The 20396-nt window shown below is 45.3% G+C and overlaps 1 protein-coding gene across 1 annotated transcript in view; it reads right to left on the minus strand.

Annotated features, from left to right (window-relative positions):
- The window catches only part of C4H14orf132 (chromosome 4 C14orf132 homolog), a 58995-nt gene extending 41147 nt beyond the window's left edge, over positions 1-17848 (minus strand). The window contains exon 1 of the mRNA XM_039533680.1: positions 17572-17848. Coding sequence (XP_039389614.1) covers positions 17572-17598 — 27 coding nt within the window. The 5' untranslated portion in view covers positions 17599-17848. The remainder of the gene's footprint in view (positions 1-17571) is intronic.
- Positions 17849-20396: the final 2548 nt, after the last annotated feature.

A 20396-nucleotide genomic window follows, 5' to 3' on the forward strand; every position in this document is an offset into this window, starting at 1 on the left:
TAACCGATTGTGTACGACTGCGGTGAGTGCAGCGTGGAAGGGCAAGACTTGCTTAAGATGGGGAAGGAGATTAGACTTCATCAAGTTCAAAGAGAATCAGAGAGACAGAATGTTGGCTTTGAGATGGGGATATGCAGTAGTATAAGTTCCTCGTGTAACCCAGGCACGGGGAGACGGGTAAACAGCGGAATAGGACACATGTGCACACCACCACACCAGTCCAGCTGGCTCTCTGTGCATGACGCAAGAAGTAGGAGAAACCTTCCTGCCCCCATGTAGGACTAGTCTCATCTTGACCTGGAGGAGAGGCAGTGTGTTCCACTGGACAGACCGTCAAACGGAGAGTCATAGAATCACAGAATATCAGGGTTGGAAGGAACCTCTGGAGGTCATCTAGTCCAACCCCCTGCTCAACGCAGGACCAATCCCCAGACAGATTTTTGCCCCCAATCCCTCCTCAAGGATTGAATTTACAACACTGGGTTTAGGAGGCTAATGGGCAAACCACTGAGCTATCCCTCCCCACAGGCCTGATTATACTACTAATTTACTCCTTGACATCTTAAGTGAGTCACACCACCCTTCTGTGCCTCAGGTGCCCTGTCTGTAAATGATACTTACCTTCCTCTGGAAAGTGGCTTGAAATCAACGGGACTTAAGCACATAATTGAAGTTAAATCAGGGCCTAAAAATGGCAAGCATGTGTAGCGTTTAGGAATTGGGTAATATGCTTTTAAATAGTGTGCGAGCCCCCCAGTGGTCCCAACCATCTTCTGTTTTAGAAGCCACCAGATCTATGAGAGAGCAGCAGTGTATACATGTAGCTAAGCCTTGCATGTTATATATGTTTAGTAAATATAGTTACTTAGGCTTTAAGTGTGATTCCTTCATATGACGTTTCTTGTACAAGAGCAATATGCAGAACAGTATCGCTATTAAAATGGAAATTAGAGAGGGAAGAAACGTTTAATTAAATCATCTTGTCTGGCCTGACAAAGCAAGATTGCTGTTTATTCACTCGTACAGTTTCTTAATATATTAACAATACTTTATTTATATAATTTTCCATTGTTTTTATTTTATTAAATTTCTTAAATAACATGGGTTAAGCAGCATGACTGGACTGATTTCATTTCACAGGAGGCCTCGATAAATCCATAGCCTCTCCTCTAGCACCGAATTAAAATTTTATAATCTAGATGCAGTTTCCTAATCCAACACTGCTGGAAATAATGAGCTGGCATCCAGACTACGGCAAACATACTCAAAATCAATTCAAACCGTTCTATATTGTATACCCAATAAGGCAGACAGTAATCAGTGCCATTTTATCATGAAAGGCACATCCAGTACTTATCATTCCAGAGAGCATCCACTGATGTATTATTACACTGAGTATATAACACAACAGAGAGAAAGAGAGGGACAGATCACACACACACACACACACACACACACAGAGACAGAAGGGTGAAGCTATTTTTCTTGGTATCAGAAAGGTCCAGCTATCAAATGGCAGAATTTGGCCACTGCCTTTCTTCCATTTCCCATATTCTCCTCACCCCCACTTCCTTTGCTTTGCTGAACAGAAATGGTTTGTTGAATTGGGGCCCTCAATGGCAGCTTCTTTAGCATATTACCTTTTGCTGACAGATCACTAAATTCTCTTTTTATGGCTGTTGCATATTCCAGGGAACAGATATCACCAGGCAAATATTATGGAAATGGGATTAATTATGTAGTCACAACATCTGAAAAATACTTGCATTTCAAATGTTGTTAAGAATACATCATAACCCTTCACGCTGAGTAAGGAAGATACTATCACAACAAAGTGTGTTCTATTCTAAATCCTCTCTGCACGCTAAATCAGGGATGCTTGGGTAAAGATGAGGACCACGTGGAAAGCGTAAAGCACAGTTGTAAAGGAAAGTTTTCAAAGGGGGCCTGGTTCTGTTCATTCTCCATGACATTACATGGATAATGATTGGCAAAGCTACATAGGAAGGCAAGGCATCTGGGAGAAAAAAACTGTATTTTCTGCTCTTTCTATCCCATCTACATGTTGAGTGCCAGAGCACACCAGGAGAATAAACCAACTGTCACACTTTGACAATGAATCAGTTCAGGATTTCACTGACGTAGCCATCTGTGCATTTTCACAGCATGCCTGGTCAAGTGGTGTGAGGCCTAGAATTGTGAAAAGGTAGCAGCGCATTTGGCAAAGACTAGCACAGAAGGGGCTGCCAGTAATACCAAATGATGCTCATTAAAGTTAGGACATGACAAATAACAAGCATTTTTATGTTGATAAAGTCCACCCACAATGTTGGTAAGCAAGGGAGGAAATTTGAGGACAGGTGAACAGGGAAAAAAAGGAGGTGTCTGAACTCACTCCCTTCCCCTCAATTGTTTTCTTTTTACGTTTTAAACATTTTTCTCCAAGTGATTAGGTATCACCATGTACTGAAAATGGGATTCAGAGCAGTTCAGATCTGGGTTACTGGCTCAATCAGCCCAGATTAAGAGTGACCACAAGATTTTACCTTCTGATATTTTGATGGCCTCTATGAAATGTGTGGTTGTTTTCATGCCAGGTGCATTAGATTCTATATCACAACTGACACTAACTGGCACTCTGGTTGGGAGACTGGGCAGAGAAGCCAAGAGAAGAATGAACAAAGACAGAAGTACCTTTTCTCCTATAAAAATCAAAGGCACATTGGTACAGAGCGGCAAGGGAAAGCTTATGCAGGTGCTGCCTGTATTCTACGTATTCAGTGAACACAGGCGTTCAATCTGCTGGGCTGCTAATCCAGCACATTTCACAAGCACTACATTCACATGGGAAAACGATGTTCAAATATTATAAAAATCCTCCACCTAAATAATAATATATAGCACATTTAATTCAAAGTGCTTTGCAAGGTAGTGTTTATTACCCCTATTTTACAGATGGGGAAATTGAGGCATGGGGAGATGAAGTTATTTGCTCAAGTTCACACGCTGAACCAGTGTCACTATCAGGACAAGAATTCATGTCTGTTGGCTCTGAATCCCATAGGCCAATAAAGATGCCCTCCTAATCTGTGCTACTGGTCGCCTTGGCCAACCTGAACTTTGCAGCTCTGCCACAAAGCAATGGCTCTTGTTAGTCCTTCCAATAGGGCTGTGCTAAAATGTGAGAGAATTTCACCTTTTGGTCCAAATCTTTCAAAGACCCAAGCATGGGTATGAATGTAAGACTTTGAAGATTGGTGCTTTAGTTTGTTGCGTGCACTAGAGCAATGGCTCTCAACCAGGGGCCTGGGGTCTCCTAGGGGGCCGCAAGCAGGTTTCATGGGGGCCGCCAAGCAGGGCCAGCATTAGATTCGCTGGGGCCCAGAGCAGAAAGCCAAAGCCCCACCACATAGGGCTGAAAGCTGGCCAAAGCTGAAGCCTGAGCAATGTAGCTTCACAGGGACCCCTGTGGCATAGAACCCCAGGCAACTGTTCTGCTTGCTACCCTGTAACACCAGCCCTGGCCTTTATATGCAGAAAACTAGTTATTGTGGCACAGGTGAGCTGTGGAGCTTTTACAGCAGGGATGGGCAAACTTTTTGGCCCGAGGGCCACATCGGGGTTTCAAAACTGTATGGAGGGCCGGGTAGGGAAGGCTGTGCCTCCCCAAACAGCCTGGTGCCCTCCCACTTCCCACCCCCTGACTGCCCCCCTCAGAAGCCCTGACCCATTCAAACCCTCCCTGCTCCTTCTCCCCTGACCGCCCCCTCCCAGGACTCCCTGCTCCTAACCACCACCCCGGGACTGAACCCCCTATCCAACCGCCCCCCTGCTCCCTGACTGCCCCAACCCCTATCCACACCCCCACCCCAGACACGCCCCCTCCCGGGACTCCTACGCCTATCCAACCCCTTCTATTCCCCGTCCCCTGACTGCCGCCCCCCCCCAGAACCTCTGCCCTATCCAACTGCCTCCTGCCCCCTGGCAGTCCCCCGGGACCACCCGCTCCCCGCCCCCTTACCATGCCGGAGCCAGCCACGCACTGGCAGTGCAGCGAGGTGAGGCTGCGGGGGAAGGGGGACAGCAGAGAGGGGCCGGGGGCTGGCCTCCCCGGCCGGGAGCTCCAGGGCCGAGCAGGACGGTCCTGTGGGCCGTAGTTTGCCCACCTCTGTTCTATAGCATGTTGGGGGGGTGGGGGGGGAGGGAAGGCTCAGAAAGAAAAAGGTTGAGAATCCCTGCACACAAAAGCTGAGTTAGGAAATGAGAGTGGAAAGTCCAAGAAGTGCCAGGCAGATCTGCGGGACTCCTTTCTCAAAGAAAATTTTCATACAGTCTGAAGACACAGGCGTAGAAAGGAAGGTTATGGGACAGGCCTAGCAAATGCTAACAGTGTGATAATGGAAGCCTGGCTCTGGAAAATGACCTTTCTCCCTCTGGTCCAATTGTCCAGATAGCCTACATCCACTTTGAGCACAGAGCCGGCTCTAGGCACCAGCGCTCCAAGCATGTGCTTGGGGCGGCACGTTCCAAGGGGCGGCACGTTCCAAGGGGCGGCACTCCAGCTCTTTTTTTTTTTTCACTTGGGGCGCAAAAAGCCGGGAGCCGGCCCTGAGCGGAGGTGAGCTGCGGCCGTGGGGGGCGTGGAGAGGGCCACAGGAAGTAACCCTGGGGAGGGGGGGGCAGAGGAACCGCTCTTCCCCTCCCCCGGCTCACCTCCGCCTCCTCCCCTGACCGTGCCGCCGCTCTGCTTCTCCTCCCTCCCTGAGGGAGTGGTAAGATGGGAAATACGGTGCGCCCGGGGGGGAGGCGGGGCCGGGGATTTGGGGAAGGGGTTGGAATGGGTCAGGGATGGGATGGAATTGGGGCGGGGCCAGGGGTGCACAGGAAAATTTTTTTGCTTGGGGCGGCAAAAAGCTTGGAGCCAGCCCTGTTGAAGCAGAGTCCACTGTATCACATGTAGCCCCAGTATTGTGAGCCAGTGACCCCAAATCAGCAAGGCACTTAAGCATGTGCCTCACTTTAATCACAAGAGAAGTCCATGGGGTTGCTCACAAGTTCAAAGTTAGGCACATGCTTAAGTATCTCGCTCAACTGGAGCCACAGATCAGTTGCAGAGAACCAGCCCCTCTGAGTCTTCAGCATCAGATACTCTGTCTTGGAAACTCTTTTATTTGGGGAGACTCTTTTTGATCTGCCTCATTCTCCCGTTACTCCTCTCTGCTCCAAGCATGCGCATGCTGCAGCGCCCTCCGGAGGGGGGTGGCTTTAGTGATCTCTTAGGTTCTTCCTCCTCCCGCGGGACTGAACATGCTGCTTCTACCATGTGACCAGCTCCTGCCAGTCCCAGGTTCCTGCAGCTCAAACCGTGATGCCCAGCAGGGGAGCATGTGCCTTACTGATGCTTGACTGGTGGGTTTGGCAGAGGATAAATAATGTTGTAAGTATTATTGTTTAAAAAGCTAAACATCATTTCACAGATGTTTCCCCTGTTTATAACATTATAACCACGTCTCAGAAATAAGCAGATCAGCAGCAGCAGCAAAAAAACCAGTTTTGGGGTAAAAAAATGTACTAGTTGATCATTCAGCACAGAGGACTCAGCTTGTCATATAACAAAAGAACTGGCACTTGGTCTGCCTCTGCCTCCCAACGTCTGTTCCTAACAGGCTTCCAGCTCATTTGAAGTGACTGGAATACTAATTTTTTCTAGTTAGCTGGTTCTTGGCAGGTTCGGGGCCTGACAGCTAATACGAGTGCAGAATTCAACGCTGAATGGGAGCGAGGAAAGGTTCAGTCGAGGAGCAGGAATAATTGTGGTTTCAAACTTGCCTTGCTGGGAGACATACATAAAAGGAGCTGCGCGTGGGTGTGAGCCTGTGTGTGGGCATACAGTAGCTGCAAGTAATAAACCAAATTATGGCTGTCATGCACCCAGAAACTCATGTCAGAGCATTTGCATGCAACAAGGTATCACAATGGGGAATGTTTTCCTCTGCTCCTGGTTTTCTCCCAAAGCTGTGGAGAGGGCATTCATCAAACATTCAGCACCAGACATCTTCAGGCCATGTCCTGGGATTGCAGGGAAGGGGCATTAACCATTTTTAGGTTAAATTTACTCTTCCGCAGGTGAGGGAAGTGCAAGGTTTGCACATCATTTAACTCTTAAAAATGCACCCTTGAGTGCATCTGGCCCCTGGCCCTACAATGAGAATTACAGACACCCCAGATATGCAAGCTATTTGTGCTTCTGGCATGAACAACATGCAGGCCAGATTCTCCTTTCACTTATATCGGTTTCACACAGGTGTTACTCCATTGATGCCAATGGAATTAGTCCTGGTTTAGCCCTGAGTGTGAGAGGAGAATCAGGCCCTTAGTGGATGGCACAAATGTTGCCGATTTACTGCTGCTCTGGGTGGACCTCCAGTGAGATGACAGCGCTCGTCTGTTGAAAGCACTTTTTTAATAAGAGCAACACTGATTTACCATTTCTATTTTAAGGCATCCATTTACATGGTGGTCCGTGTAAGCCATTTAGGGCAGTGGTCCCCAAACATTTTATCTCACACCCATCCCTTACCCTATCTGTCCCCTACCCCCACCCCGTCCCAGGAGCCAGGGCCGGGAGCGGGGCCGCAGCTCTGGAAGAGGGGGACACAGACCAGGGTAAGGGGGCCGAGGTTGGGCCCATGGCTAGGGACAGAGCCTTAGCCTGAGGCCAGCAGCTGGGGCACCAGGTGCGGGGCCAGCAGCCAGGGCCCCAGGCATGGGGCTGACAGCCGGGGCTGGCAGCCGGGACCCTAGAAGTGGGGCCGGGAGCAGAGCCCTGGGCGTTGGGCTGGCAGCTGGGGCCCTGGGCGTGGGCCGGGAGCGGAGCTCGAGACATGGAGCTGGCAGCCAGGGCTGGGGCCAGGAGCAGAGCTGTGTGGTGTTTCCTCCCCGTGCCCTGTGGGAGCTGGCCCAGCCATGCCCTCCCCGAACGTTCCTCTGTGCCCCCCTAGGGGGCATGCCCCAAAGTTTGGGGACCTCTGATTTAGCAGGTTCTTTTTATATTATAACACTCACCTAGTCAAGGGACTATGTGAAATCATAGCAGTGCCGGCACTAGCCCATTCAGGGTCCTAAGTAGGAATATTTTTGCCCCCCAAACACATAATAATTAGTAGGGGGCCCCTTGAGCTGCCTTAGGCCCTAAGCCAGTGGCTCCCAACCATTCCAGACGACTGTACCCCTTTCAGAAGTCTGATTTGTCTTGCGTACCCTCAACTTTCACTTCACTTAAAAACTAGTTGCTTACAAAAATCAGACATAAACATACAGAAGTGGCACAGCACATTATTAAGCAATTTTTCAGTATTTCTAATTTTTACCATATAGTTATAAAATAAATCAACTGGAATATAAGTACTGTACTTACATTTCAGTGTGTAGTATATAGATCAGTATAAACAAGTCATTGCCTATATGACATTTTAGTTTGTACTGATTTTGCTAGTGCTTTTTTATGTAGCCTGAGTAAAATTAGATAACTATCTAGATGAATTGATGTACCCCTGGAACACCTCTGCATACCCCTAGTGGTATGTTACCCCCGGTTGAGAACCAGTACCCTAAACAATTGCTTAGTCTGCTTATGCTTAATGCTATCAAGGGGCAGGATTGAACCTGGGACCTCTGGAGCTTAAAGCAAACAAGCAGTAGAATGGATTCTCATTTTGTAGCTCTACATCTCCTACCAAGTTTTGGTTTGTTTGGGGGTTTTCTAAGTGGGGCGGAGAAATAGTTTGCTTTAAAAAAAATAAAATTGTGTCATTGGTCTAAACTCTTCTATGCTGAGTGTTGCCTTGCACAGGAATTGGAGAAGGTGCATCAAGAGCCGGAACTGGCTCCCTAATTCTCAACTGCATCTCTACCACAACTGCCAGGCAGTTTCTCCCACTGGCAGAGTGGCCTTAGGGGGGATGCTGTGGTGGAGAAGTGGTGCAAAGAGAACAATCACAGGCCACAGAATCTTGTCCAATATCTATAGCAGCCATACAAAATTCTCAAGAAAGTGTATCAGCCTGCAACAGAGTACTGAGCAACAGCAGCTAAGCCAGCACTCTGGTCACTGCAGTGCTAACTGCTGTGCTTTTTCCAGAGCAGACCTCATTAAGAAGAGCTAGGCCTAACTGATGGGCTGAGGAGAACTAAAAGGCTAATTAAGCTGGGGGGCTCCCTAGCTGTAAGGCTGTATAGTATACAAGGGTAATAGGAACCAGCATTGTAAATAAACTGCACCAGGTGTTTTACCAGCATACAGGTCTCTGAGCTGTTTGTGGAATTGAGCAGGGACAGGAGTGAGCCGGCCCTGCCACACGGCCCATAAAAAACCCTTGTAACAACGGTAATGATTATTATAATTAAAACAACTAATGATAACTTTCTAGCCCACAAAGAATGTTACTTGCCAATAAAGTTTGTCAGTTTATTCATTCTTCATAAAGTGTCTGTCTAATTTAGCATGCTTTTCTGTTTGCACTTTATCCCTGCATTGTGAGATTCAGTCTATGTCCATTAAAAAGGGATTTGTATAAAACTCAGGGCCAAATTTTCTAAAGAATACAGGTTGCAACTCTGTTTATGTACACTTAGAACCCAATAATATAAGAATGGAGGGAGTACTCCAAGAATTCATTTCCCATTGATTTCAAAGGAGTTGACAGTGCTCAGCTCATTTAAGAGTGCCCAGACCATGGCAATACTGGGATCTTAGGGCAGGGCAGAATATGCACATAAGCATGAACAGTATATTCAACCAGCATGTGGTGCTTCTTCAATCTTGGTTCCTCTCCACACTTCCACCTCTTGCAATTTCATCTTTACAAGGGGACCCCGACAGAGCTCCTGTCATAACAAAGCTGGGAAATAGTCCTTTTTTTTTTTTTAAAGAGTGTTGATGGATAATACCAATGTCTGTTTCCAAATATTTTCATCCACTTCATTTTTGCACTAGCAGGAAATTTTAAAAAAGACTCAGATTCTAATTGTCAACGATTCAGAATGTAGTGACAGGGGATGTGGTGATTCATAACAGACTCCGAAATAAAATCGTAATTGTAATGCTTCATAAAATTCAGTTATTAGCTGATTGCCACATAAAACTGACAGCAAAGAGGGGCACCGTTCTCACTAAACTGCGTATCCATGCACATGTACAAAACCCCACACAAACACAAACTAATGAATGGAAAACCCAGGTGTCCACAATAAGTACACACACACACACTCCTACCCACCCACCTTTCCTTCCCTAAAAGTTTTAGTAATTGCCAATGAGACAAGGTAGGTAAGGTAATCTCTCTCTTTGGACCAACTTCTGTTGATGAGAGAAATAAATCGCATATGGGATCAAATCCCAAACAGGCCAAACCAAAGACTACTCACACCAGAGCCCTTAGCAGCAGATAGCCTTTTGTATAGTAATGGGCCCCAACAAATGTCGTGGACCTGAACACGACTGACTTCTGTGGTAAAGGGGAATGGGGTGGAATTTGATCTGTATCTAAATTTCCCAAGTGGCCCATATCTCTATAATGGGCCATATCAAAACCCCTGATCTTAAAAGACGCCCTGAACTTTGAGAATTTGAAACCTGGGTCTGGACCTGAATTTTGAAAATTACTTTAACTTTTGGAAAACAGAAAAGCTGGTAGAGGAATTTATGGTGCCTTATTATATTGTAAGTGTTTATGCAAGTTTGTATTGAAATGATTATGTTTTCATATAAGGGAAGGTCTGCATCCACTTCGGTAGGATTATTAATGTTGGCTGCTAAGGATCAAAGAGGATTTGGCTTTTAAGTCTAAAAAGCTGACATGTGATACTCATGCATCTTTAAATCTCCTTTTCTAAACTGTTTTCTTCCACATGATATACTGTTTTGAAGCTCAGAACATTTTCCTGAACTTGTGCCAAACAAAGAACAAGTTCTCAAGTGTGATGCATTCCTGAATATCAGATACACCGACTCAAGGTACCAAGCAAGTCAACAAGATCTAACTCTTTAAGCTGATATTGAATCCAAGTTTCAACACACACATCTAGAATCAGTAGTCAAGATTTTGCCTTATGCTGGGACCACTTTATGCTGCTGTAAAGGGGCCATAAAGGTTTTTAAAGGCCCCTACGGAATAACCTCATTGTCGGAGGTTCTTCAAATAGCATAATGTCTTTATAATAGCTCTACACTGGCATCACTTCCTGGACCCTCTGGTAGGGGATGTGGTAGGGTTGACTGGGGAGATGGGAACATGGCAAGATCACACTATGATCTGGCTGTCCTATGCTAGCGTAACACTCCATGTAGTATATTAACAAGCTGGCACAATTTAGAGGCCTGGAGTTTCTCTAAGCTGCACTGGGGATAAAGAACACATTCCTGTGCAAAGGACCTGATCCATGCCTATTAAAGTCAATTGAATGACTCACATCCTACACAGAATATGGGAACAATTAAAATAGAATCTGCTATATATTATTTTAAATGTGTTTCTTTAACCTCTGCAGTGCATGGCTGAGCTGCACTTTAATGTCTATGGAGGACAAGGTATAAGATGTACCTAGCCCTAGCATAAATTCAAGGTTAGAGAAGTCACTCTAGCAACCCCAAGAATTTGTACTTAATCTGAGCAAACTCAAATTGCAGCCCTAAGAGTTAACTTTAACTTGACCTTGGATTCTCAGAAGTTGTACAAAACAATCTTTTGAACCAGGCAGAACAGAAAGATAATTTAATTTTGTAAATTACACTTGTGTCAATGAACTCATTTAAAACCTTGACCACATTCTCTAGAGTCTTAAATGGCTTAGTTTTTTCCTTACCAGGTACTCTTTTTGTTGGTACAATGCAAAGGACATTGATGGGGTTCAGAAAATAGCAGTTTACATAGCACTTAGTGCAATAAAAATACAAAGAAAGGAAAGCAGGATTCCCCAATTTTCATTTTCACTATGGAGCAAAAATTACTCCTATCTTTTCTATTCTTTTAATCATTGTGGGGGTAGGGAATATTGCAAATGTAAATCCTAAAAAATAACTCACTGGAACTAGTTATACAATTGGCATGTATCATCGCAATGATATGTATCACACTGAAGACCATATAACCATTCTTTTTCACCAATTTTTTGTAATCGCTTAAAGCTGTTGTCTAATTACAGAGTTTTTAAAAACAAAAACCAAAACAAAACCAGAAAACATATCTTTGCCTGGTACTGGGTTGTGTTCACTGACAAAATAATTCATAGATTCCAAGGCCAGAAGGGACCATTGTGATCTAGTCAGATCTGTATAACACAGGCCATAGAACTTCCCTAAAATAATTCAAAGAAAATACCTTTTAGAAAAATATCTAACCTTGATTTCAAAATTGTCAGTGATGGAGAATCCATCACAACTGTTGGGGTTAATTCCCTCACAATCAAAAATTTGCACCTTTTTTGCAGTCTGAATTTGTCTAGCTTTAGCTTCCAGTCATTGGATTGCATTACATCTTTATCTGCTAGTCTGAAGAGCCCATTATTAAATATTTGTTCTCCATATAGGTACTTAGACTGTAATCCAATCACCCCTTAACCTTCTCTTTGTTAAGCAAAATAGATTGAGCTCCCCAAGTCTATTATTTTAAGGAACATTTTCTAATCTTTTAATCATTCTCATGGCTCTTGTCTGAACCCTTTACAATTTATCAACATCCTTTTTGAACTGTAGGCACCAGAACTGGCCATAATCTTCCAACAGTGGTTGCACTAGTGCCAAATACAGAAGTAAAATAACCTCTCCACTCCCTACTCAAGAGTCCCCAGTTTACACATCCCAGAATTACATTCGCTCTTTGGGTCATAGCATCACACTGGGAGCTCATGTTCAGCTGATTAGCCACCATGAACCTCCCTCCCAATCTTTGTCAGAGGATAGGGTCCAGGATAGTGTCCCTCATCATGTAAGTATGGCCTACATTCTTGGTTCTTCAATGTATATATGTACATTTAGCTGTATCAAAACACATGTTGTTTACCGAGCAATCCAGATTGCTCTGAATCAGTCACTTGTCCTTGTCATTGTTTACCTCTCCCCCAATCTGTCTCATCTGCAAACTTAATCAGTGATGATTTTATGTTTTCTTCTGGGTCATTGATAACATTTCGAATAACCTAGGGCCAATAACTGATTTCTGCAGGATCCCACTGGAAACACACCTGCTTGATGACAGTTCCCCATTTACAACTACATGTTCAGACTTATCAGCCAGTTTTTAATCTGTTTCATGTGTACCATGTTAATTTTATATAGTTCCAGGATTTTTTAATCAAAATGTCATGCAGTGCCAAGTCAAATGACTTACAGAAATCTAACACTATTACCTTTATCACCCAAATTTGTAATATCATTAAAAATATATATCCACTTAGCTTGACAGGCTCTATTTTCTATAAACCCATGTTGATTTCCATTAACAACATTATCCTTCTTTAATTTTGTATTAATCAAGTCCCAGAACAGCCACTCCAATATCTTACCCGGGATCAGTGTCAGGCTGACAGGCCTACCCATGTCATTTCATTTATCCTAAATTGGCACAACAGTCACCTTCTTTCAGTCTTTTTTCATTTGCCCAGTGCTCCAAAACTTTTTGAAAAATCAACATTAAACTGTCCTGTGAGCTCCTCAGCCAGCTCTTTTAAAAATGTTTGGATGCAAGCTATCTGGACCTACTGATGTAAAAATGTTTAACTTCAGTATCTTCTGTTTAATATCCTCCAGAAATACTAGTGGAATGGAAAGAGTGTTATGAACACTATATGATGAGACTATATCACCTGTTTTCCCCCAAATACATATTTATTGAATACTTCTGCCTTTTTTACATTATTATTGATAATTTTACCATTTCCATTTAGTAATGGACCAATAACACTGTCACAATTCTTTTTGTTCCTAATATATTTTTAAAACTCCTTATTGTTCTTAACTCTGCTGGCCATAGATTTCTCCTTGTGTTCTTTTGCTGCCCGTATCAATTTTCTACAGTTTCTAACTTATGATTTATAGTCATTATTATCAATTTCCTCTTTCTTCTATTTGTTTTTTATTTGTATAGCTGCTTTCACTTCCCCCCTAAACTAAGTCAGTTTTTTTAACCAGCACAGCTTTCTGATATGCAGTCAGAATTCAGGGCTCAGTCTGCAAAGTCCCACATGCCCTCAGCTCCCATTGGGCACTGAGGGTGTTCAGCCCCGCACAGAATTGGGCCCTTATTTTGAAAGACTGAATCACTATGTAAAATAAAGAGAAGCCAATTTTATTTCTAAGATTATTTACAGTGCAAATGTGCTCCCAGGTGAACACACAGCACACAAAGGTAAAATATATATACTACACAGCACACAAAGGTAACATATAGCTCAAAACTTGCATGCCAACATATCTCGTATACTGTTTTTCAGTAGTACATAACTATACTCTTTGAAGTCCATATTAAAATGCAAAACCTTATTAGCATGAGTCACCCCACTGAAATTAATGGGAGTGTTTGCAAGAGTAACGATTGTTCGGGTCTGCAAGATTGGGCCATAAGTGAACGCACACAGTAAGAAAGCACAGACACAGCCTCGCAAAACATGTTTGTTTTTTGCAACTGTGACTTAGTTGTTGTGATCAAGTATAGTACTTCAGAACATAGGAATAAATGCACTAGAACCAAGATTTTCTAACTATGGGTGTCCAAAGTTAAGCGCCTAACTCTGTATTTAGGAACCTAAACAAAAGTAGTCAGATTTTCAGAGGTGCTGAGCATTCAAAGCTCCTATTGATTTCAATAGTTTTGGGTGCTCAGCACTTCTGAAAACCAGGAGACTTTTATACAGATGCTTAAATGGGAATGTAGGTGCCTAATTTTAAAGATGTACAAGTTTGCGAATATTGGCCAACAGCGTATTTTTAGTAGATACACTGGAGTCTAAGAGGTAACTTCACTACCAGCATTACATTTTCACTGAGACATGAAGAGAAAGAGACTTTGCGTAAATTAAATGAGGCCAGATCTTATGTCAGTGTAAGTCAGCCTAGTACCACTGAGGTCACTTGAGCTAACCCCTTTTATACCAGCCACCAAAGTGTGTAGATCAGAGAAGCTCTGAGGTATATGGTACAGGTGGGCAACTGGCCGTATCCAGTACACCAGATCATTTTATTTGTCCCACCCATAGCAGGGTTGCAGTCTCAGAATTTAAGACTGAGTCAGGTAGCTGAGAGGTGCGATCTTTTAATAAAACTGCTGGTGCCTCATACCGCTCTGTTTGGCTCCATTTACCAACCAACGCAGACTCCAGTGCCACCACATACCACCCTGCTCCACTTACCGTCCCCCATTGTCTAATTGCTTGGGAACTGAAAGCTAATCAGATTCTGGCCAGGCTCCCTTACAAAGGGCTAGGGCAGGTCACACCTCTGCCAACAAGGAGGAAATACCCAGAGCTGAGTGGCATGGGAGCCTGTGTTGATGGGGAACAGAGCACAGCCCAGGACTGGGCATAGGAGCCCATGTGCCAGTTCACAACAGCACTCATTGGCCCAACCACCTCTCCATCACTTACACAGGGGAGGGGCTCTGTCCCATGCCTCCCGACTTTGGTTACTGCCTTTCCATTGGCTCTCATCTGCCCCAGACAATCTGACTATGGCCAGCCCCAGTCCGCCTCCCCCCCACCAACACACACCTCCCTCAGCCATGGGTGGGTCCAATGGGGAGGCAATAACCAGAGTTGGGTAATGTCAGATTCTCTTCCCTGCTGGCATGATGAAGGGGTGGGGCTGGGTCAAATTTGAATGTCTTTTTTGATCCAGCGCATGGGCTCCTGCTCCCAGGGTGGCGCCCGAGTCCATGGGGAAGCAGAGTGGAAGCAGACTTAAAGCAACAAAGACAAAAACATCTTTCATAGTTATTTTTTGTTATTTTCATTTACCAAGGGGCTGTCCATAAATGACACAACATCTTTTCTAGTCATTTTTCAAGACCTTCCTCTCACTCTTGTAACACTGAAACAAACAAGAAAATTAAGGATCCACCCTTAATGTGTTACATAATTAATGGACAACCTCTAATCCCCTGCTCTTCTGCACACTGGAAAAAAGATTCATGAAAGATTTGTTTAAACTTTGTTTTATTTAATTAAAGGTTGAGCTGTCAGGGGCTTTTATATTTAAAAACACTTCAGTTTTACACTCTTAGTACATAGTTATTTGTTTGGTCAACATGCTATATGTAGCAAACATTTCTGAGTTATGCAATATGTAGCCTAAAAACAAAGAGTTTTAGTGGTCCTCTGCTACCTTAAAGTTGCCCATCCTTGATGTATTGTGTGAATGCATTACTTAAAGATCAGGAATATTAATGGCCTGATGAACTCACAAGAGCAAGGAAATTCAATTAAGATTTAACCCTTGCCTTTGTGGCTAACTATGCTCTTCGCTCATAAGCATTGCCTACCTTGTCATAAAAATCAGGTATAATATTTATGCATCGGGCATTTATGCAGTAAAATGGCAAACACAATCTTACTGGATCTCTGGGTGAGTGGACATTCCCACTAAACAGAAAAGACTACTTCACTTTTGGGCAACGGGATCAGCCCTCATTCAGGAGGACATAGCCCGGTACCCACACCAAGAAAATGTAGGCTGTGGAGAGGGAGAGGATGCATAGAAGAGAACACTACCATCCCATTAATGAAATACAGCACACTTGGGACCAGATTTTGCTCTCAGTTACACTCATAAAATGAGTGTCCAGGCCATTACACTGATGGAAACTGAGACCAGAAATTGGCCCTTAGTATATTTCTAAAGAGAGATGGGCTGAATCCTTTGGCAAAGTTCCAAATTTTGCAGATCATACCTACCTCTCTGTAAAAACCAAACCAAACAAACAAAAACCTCCACTAAAAATGACCTTAAAGTCTCCTAAAAGTACAGTCTATTGAAGATGCCCTATTGGCATAAAAACCTGTGTTTTCATAGCATATCTTAGATACAGCTTCTTTCTTCAAAACAAAACAATACAAAAAAAATGTCCGTATCGCACAGGTCACAGACTTTTCTTGGCCTTGAGGATATCTGGAACCACTCAGTTGCTCTCCCCATAGCGAATGTTTATTTCATTATATATTTATAGGACTACCTCACAGAACTTAGTTGGCAGCTTGTCATACGTTTGCACATACACATGACATATACAGAAACAGTTTTCAGAACCAGAAAATAATATATATAAACACCCAGACATTCACAAACGCACACTTAAAGAGAGAAAAACAAATTGTACACTGTACTCCCATTAATATTTCAGGGGATAAAATAATCTCTGGCTCTGGTGGGAAAAATACTATTCTCACTCCAATTTGAAAACAAAATAAATACAATAGAAAGCACGGCTGCATAAGGAGATGACCGTTGATTTTATACAACCATATTTCAGCCTTGGAGGCACCCAGCAGACATTAGCACTGGAAATATTTCATGCTTCCTCCTCGCTGAATACAACATAATCCAATTTAACATGAAATCACCTGGCATAAACTTGAAGCGTAACGTAATATAAACGAATGGTCTGGCAGCCAGCTGAGCACCAATAGGCAACTAAAAAATAAGATTTTGCTTCTAATGTTGCTGCTGTTGTGCCCCTGCAAGAATATAAACCTAGCAGTAGAGAGGCAACTATGAAACTATTTATAGAGAACTGCAGCTCCATTTTCAGAAGTGCAGCTCTGTTCAATGTAAACAGCTGTTGTGCTGTATGCTGATTTGTTAATATGGTGCCTAACGATTTCCTGGAAGGTCTTTGAGAAAATAAAGCGACTGTACTGGATATTATTAATGATTGTTATGAAACTAATTGTGATTAATAGTTTCTGTAATCAAGTCAGTACAATTTTTTATTTATGTGAAAGGGTGCTGGCTGGCCTTGAAATCTTGCTGGTTTTCTTTCCCCAGGGAGCACAAGGAGAATCCCTTCTCCCCTTTGCCAAATAACGACATTGTACAATTTAAATGATCATTAAGCAGGATTGACTGTACACAAAACACTCCCTCTGTTGCCAGCTGTTTGGGTCGGTGCTCGCCTTTCGCTCTGTTCTAAACAGAGCTTCAGAGTCACTCGGAAAAGGAGCCTCCCTGCTGGGCAGGGAGTGGGGGAAGCTCAGTTATCACAATGCATCCGCTCCGATCCACATGCCCCGCTCCCTCTCGCAGCCTCTGGCTAGCTGGGGCATTGGCAATACAGCAGCCCCTGCCGGGCACGGCCCACCCGGGAGCCTCAGGGCCAGGCAGGAGCAGCGGGGAGAAAGAAAGCAGCATTTTTCCCCCGTGGTCCCCCGCGCACCTGCCAAGCTCTCCGGACTGGAGGCTAAGGCCGGGCAGCCCCTGGGGGCGGGAGGGGGTGGAGTTTCGGGGGCGGGAGGGGGCTCAGATCCTGTGGGTGGGGGCTAACCAGGCACTGAGATCTGGTGCCTCTGGCGGGACTGGCCACTTACCTGTGCAGCCATGAAGGAAAGGTCCATGGTGCTGCTGCTGTTGGTGCTGCTGCTGCTGCTGGAGAGGATGCTGCTGCTGCTGCTGCCCGGGGTCGGCAGGTCTCTGTGGCGCTGCGGAGGAGGAGGGGGGAGCTGGTCCTCCCCCAGCAGCAGCCGCGGGCGCGTTAGCAGTTCCAGCTCAGTGCGGTCGCGGCGCCCCGGCAGCAGCCCGGCTCCCCGCAGCCTCGTCTCATGGTCTGCGCGGGCAGCGGCTCAGGCAGCGGCAGCTCCCAGCCAGCCCGAGCTGTCATGTGATCCCCGCCCCCTCCCCGCTCCCCGCCTGCTGCTCGGGCGAAGCCCCGCAGCCCTGCCCGGGCTCTGCCGCCAGCCGCAACGGGGCCGCGCGAGCCTGGCTGAGCCGGTCCCCGCGATTAGCGGCGTGCGGGGCCTGCTCCCCGGCTTCCCCGCTCCAATCCGCTGCCGCCCTTGGCCAGACATTGCGCCTTCCCTGGCCCCGCATTGCCACCGGCTTCACCCCCACTTACTCCTGCCGGGGCAGCGGGAACCAGCCTGACTGTGTCAGGCACAGGCAGGCCTTCAAACCTGGGGCGAGGGGATGTACGGGCCCCTAAGGGGATCCCCCCCCAAAGACCACTCCCAGGCTACTAGTGCATGCAAAGCCTAACACTCTTAGGCCTGAAGGGAAGGGCAAGCCCCCAGGCTTGCGGGAGACCAAGACCTCAACTTTGCTTGAAGTGGCATCCATCTCTTTCCCTAGCCAGGAAAAATCAACCCCTGAAAGCTACATTGATTAAAAACTACCCATCACTCCTCTGTGTTGTACTGTAGGGTAATGATGATAACTATCAGGGTGCAAGCTTCCTTTTCTGGAAGTGTTTGAGATGCTCATACAATTAGTTACGATATTAGAGGCAGGTTTGGTAGACCATAAGGTTGCCTGACACTTCCCATCATAAGACGCTGTTTTCAGTTGCTTATAACTTTGCCACACTTATTTGGACTAAAAATTTCTATGCTGGGTTCTGCCTCGGGCTGAAATATTAGTGGAAAATTTCAGCCCAAATGGTCCAGCTGTTTCTAAGAAGGAGGCTAGGGGAAAATATTAAAATATTGGAGACCTTGCCTCTGAAATGCACTAATACCCCCCTTGCTTCGGAGTGGAGACTTGAAATCGGGCAGTGGAGAGTTTAGTATCAGGGATGATTTTCATCTCCATGAAAATCCACCCAAATTTGGCTGAGATATAAACCTTTGAAAAAAATCACAATTTGCACATGCTTGGTAGAGACGTTCTGGAGCTTAACAACTAAAATCTCAGAAGTTTCCATTCTCACTGCTCATGCTGTATGGGACCAGACTGAACCTGCCTGATCCCCATATTCCAAAGCAATTAAGCATATTTCAGCCCAGGAGTACAGACACTCAGAAGAACTATCCCTGTTATATCTGCACTCACACGTTCCTGTAATATCAGACATTCCGGCACTTATCAGACTGACGTGAGCCCCCATCATACATGCAAGGTCATGCTGGTGTGTATGAAGTCATGCTGCAACAGGGTGCCATTTTTAAGAACATGCTACCCCACCCCCACTGGCATGACCTCGTAAAAAAAATCACAAACTCCTGTCCGATACCAGACAAAACCATATGTGGGGAGACTGGCAATTGTGGAAGAGAGGCTGGAACTGGTTGGGTGGAGAGACTGGAACTTGGGGCTGGGTGGGAGGGGAGGCAAGGGCTAATTAGACAAGGGGACTGGGAGTGAGAGCTGGCAAGGGAATGGGGGATGACTGGGTGCCAGCCAACTGGGACTGGCTGGGCAAGGAGACTGAGATGGGGTGTGGGGAGTGATTTGGAAGCAAGGACAGTGGAGGACTGGAGCTTGGACAGTGAGCCCAGATGGGTAAGGACTAGCTGGGTAAGAAAATGGATGAAAAACCCAAGGAGTAGAGACAGTAACTGGGTTGGCAAAGAGAATGGGACTGGGACAAGAAGCCAGGACTGGGGAAGAGAAGGGACAGGGACAGGATGGAGGGAATGGGATAGGAGGTGTCAAGCTTTGGGGAAACAGACAGGAGACTGTGTCCACTAAAGCTCCCCTCCAGAGCCTTGGATGAAATTCAAGATTCCTGAATCACATCATTCCTCTGCTGTCAGCAGACATCTGTGAATCCTGCCTGAAAAGTGGGAACCTCATCTCCTCTTCTAATGCTGGTCTACATAGAGGGTGACAACCTACTATTGCTATCAGTTACTCTATCAGTTCAAGTGGCAACAGTCTGCATGGTGGATCTAAAGACTCAAACTATGGTACCCATGCGGGTGTCAATATGATGTCACCTGATGGAATTTGGGGTTTTTTTTCAGTTTGCTTTTTAAAAAACCTAGGGAGTTACACACACACAGTTATTATAAGAACATTAAGGTTACAAAGTCATGCACTCAAAAGTTAGGAAATTCCAAAAATTAAACTTGCCTGTGCTACCTTAATTCAGCCTCCTTGTGTGTTGCATTGTGATGGCACTGAGCATGGGGGTGAGTGCTGGGTTCTGTAGAACTCCCAGTAAGACAGGGCCCCACCAATTAATAGAATGAGGAATAAGAGTTTCCAGTTTGCCTGCATTTCACTCACAGACCCTTATATTACATTGTACCAATCCATCCCGGTTCTTGACTGCTGTAAACTTGCCTCCCTCAAGTCTATCCAAAAAATGCTGCTGCAGTCATCTTCCTGGCTCCTCACTCTGGCCACATAACCCCTCCCTTTGCATCACTGCATTGGTTCCCTCTGCTCCACCACATCACATTTTTAAGCCCCTCCA

This window comes from Mauremys reevesii, linkage group 4 (genome assembly GCF_016161935.1).
Source record: "Mauremys reevesii isolate NIE-2019 linkage group 4, ASM1616193v1, whole genome shotgun sequence".
NCBI classification, from domain to species: domain Eukaryota; kingdom Metazoa; phylum Chordata; order Testudines; family Geoemydidae; genus Mauremys; species Mauremys reevesii.